The 1,500-nt window shown below is 59.5% G+C and overlaps 1 protein-coding gene across 1 annotated transcript in view; it reads right to left on the minus strand.

Annotated features, from left to right (window-relative positions):
* Positions 1 to 141: 141 nt before the first annotated feature.
* LOC114072526 (butyrophilin subfamily 1 member A1-like) overlaps positions 142 to 1,500 on the minus strand; it is a 3,189-nt gene continuing 1,830 nt past the window's right edge. The window contains exons 3-4 of the mRNA XM_027910416.1: positions 326 to 430; positions 142 to 224 (exon numbers count right to left, since the gene is read on the minus strand). Of these exons, the coding sequence (XP_027766217.1) occupies positions 142 to 224; positions 326 to 430 (188 nt within the window). The remainder of the gene's footprint in view (positions 225 to 325; positions 431 to 1,500) is intronic.

Below are 1,500 nucleotides of genomic sequence, written 5' to 3' on the forward strand. Positions count from 1 at the left end.
AACAAAGAAAGCAGGAAAGAATTGGACACATCAAAATTGGTAAGGGCTATTTTAATTCAAGGGGGCTAAAACTACGAGGTGTATGTATGTATGTGTGTGAGTGAGACGTGGAACTGCGCACGGGGCGAGAGTGGAGTTCTTTTAACTGCGTTTCCAAGCTTCCGCGAGGGACGTGGCCAGTGACCGAACAAAGCGCTTGTTGAGACGTAAGAAGGAAATACGCTCTGAGGTAAAAACGGGGAAAAACATGAAACACAAAAAGCATAATCAAAAGCCAGTGGCAATAGCATTATAAGAGAAATTCAACTAAAAGCCAAAACCGCACCAGTCAGGGGCCGGGGCGTGCGCGGGGAGGGTCGGTAAGAACCCTTGAGCCGCGCCGCGGCGGCGCGGTGGTCCGCGCAGCGTCCGGGGTGAGGCCGGTCCGTGACTGGGGCCAGGCGATGTGGTGAAGTGGGCCTGGGAGGGCCAGAAGCGAGTAAAAGGAGCGGCAGCGCGGGGCCACCCCGGGACCGAGGCTGGCCCAGAGAGAGCGGCGGAGTCGGCCCGGGGGGGGGCCCGATAAGAATTCGCAGCGAACAGCGGATCCGCCCAGCAGGGCGGCCCAGGCGGCGCTGGGCACTGGCGGCGTGTGTGCGCGCCCGGGGCACCGGTGGTGTGGGTGGGTGGGTGGGTGGGTGTGTGTGCTCAGGGCACCGGCCCGGGCGATGCTGAGCAGCGGCTGGCGGAGCCGACCCAGGCGGGCGGTGCTAAGTGGCGGGGCCGGGCGAAAGCCAGCGCAGAGCGGCTGAGACGCGCGGGGGAGGCGGCGGCGAGTTCCGCAGGCCAGTGGGGGCCAGGCGGCGCTGCGGAGAAAGAGTCAGCACCAGGCGGAGGGGGAGCGGCCCGCGCGGTGTCAGGGTCGAGTACCGGCGGCAGGGGCCGCGCCGGGACAACCGGCGTGACTGTGCGCGCGGCGACTCCGGGAGCATCGCTGAGCGGCGCAGGCAGAGTAACAAAGAGTTCCTAGCCCTCTGAGGGACTTATAAAAAAACAGAGTCCCAGTCGCGAGACGGGATCCCAAGAAACCTCGACCATCTAACACAAAAGTTTCAAGGTTTTTTTTTCTCCCGACCAGCAATGGCGGGGGGGGTGAAGTCCCCCGAGCTAAAAACAGCACGGGAGAGGAGGGGGCGTAGCCCTGCCGAAGTGGCGAGGGGGGAGAAGGATCCCTTGCCGAAAAAGCAGCAAGGCGGGGGAGTCCCCTGTGCAGAAGCGATAAAGAGATAAGGAAATATAAACAACTGAGGAGCTCTCGGAATGGCCCCGGGGCTCTCAGACGCTTCCAAGATTTTTCGGGAGCAATCAACATTTTTAAGCAGTATGTTTGTTGTATGTAGCGTGTGTATAGGTGTGTGCACCTCATGAGGGTAATTTGTAAGTAAAGTGTGTTGTTTGAATGGTAAGAAGTGTGAACTAATTTACTAACAAATTATTTGTTGGAGCAAAACCTCTCTCGTG

This window comes from Empidonax traillii, unplaced genomic scaffold (genome assembly GCF_003031625.1).
Source record: "Empidonax traillii isolate 1590-97213 ecotype Southwest subspecies unplaced genomic scaffold, ASM303162v1 scaffold3424:size13061, whole genome shotgun sequence".
Taxonomy (NCBI): domain Eukaryota; kingdom Metazoa; phylum Chordata; class Aves; order Passeriformes; family Tyrannidae; genus Empidonax; species Empidonax traillii.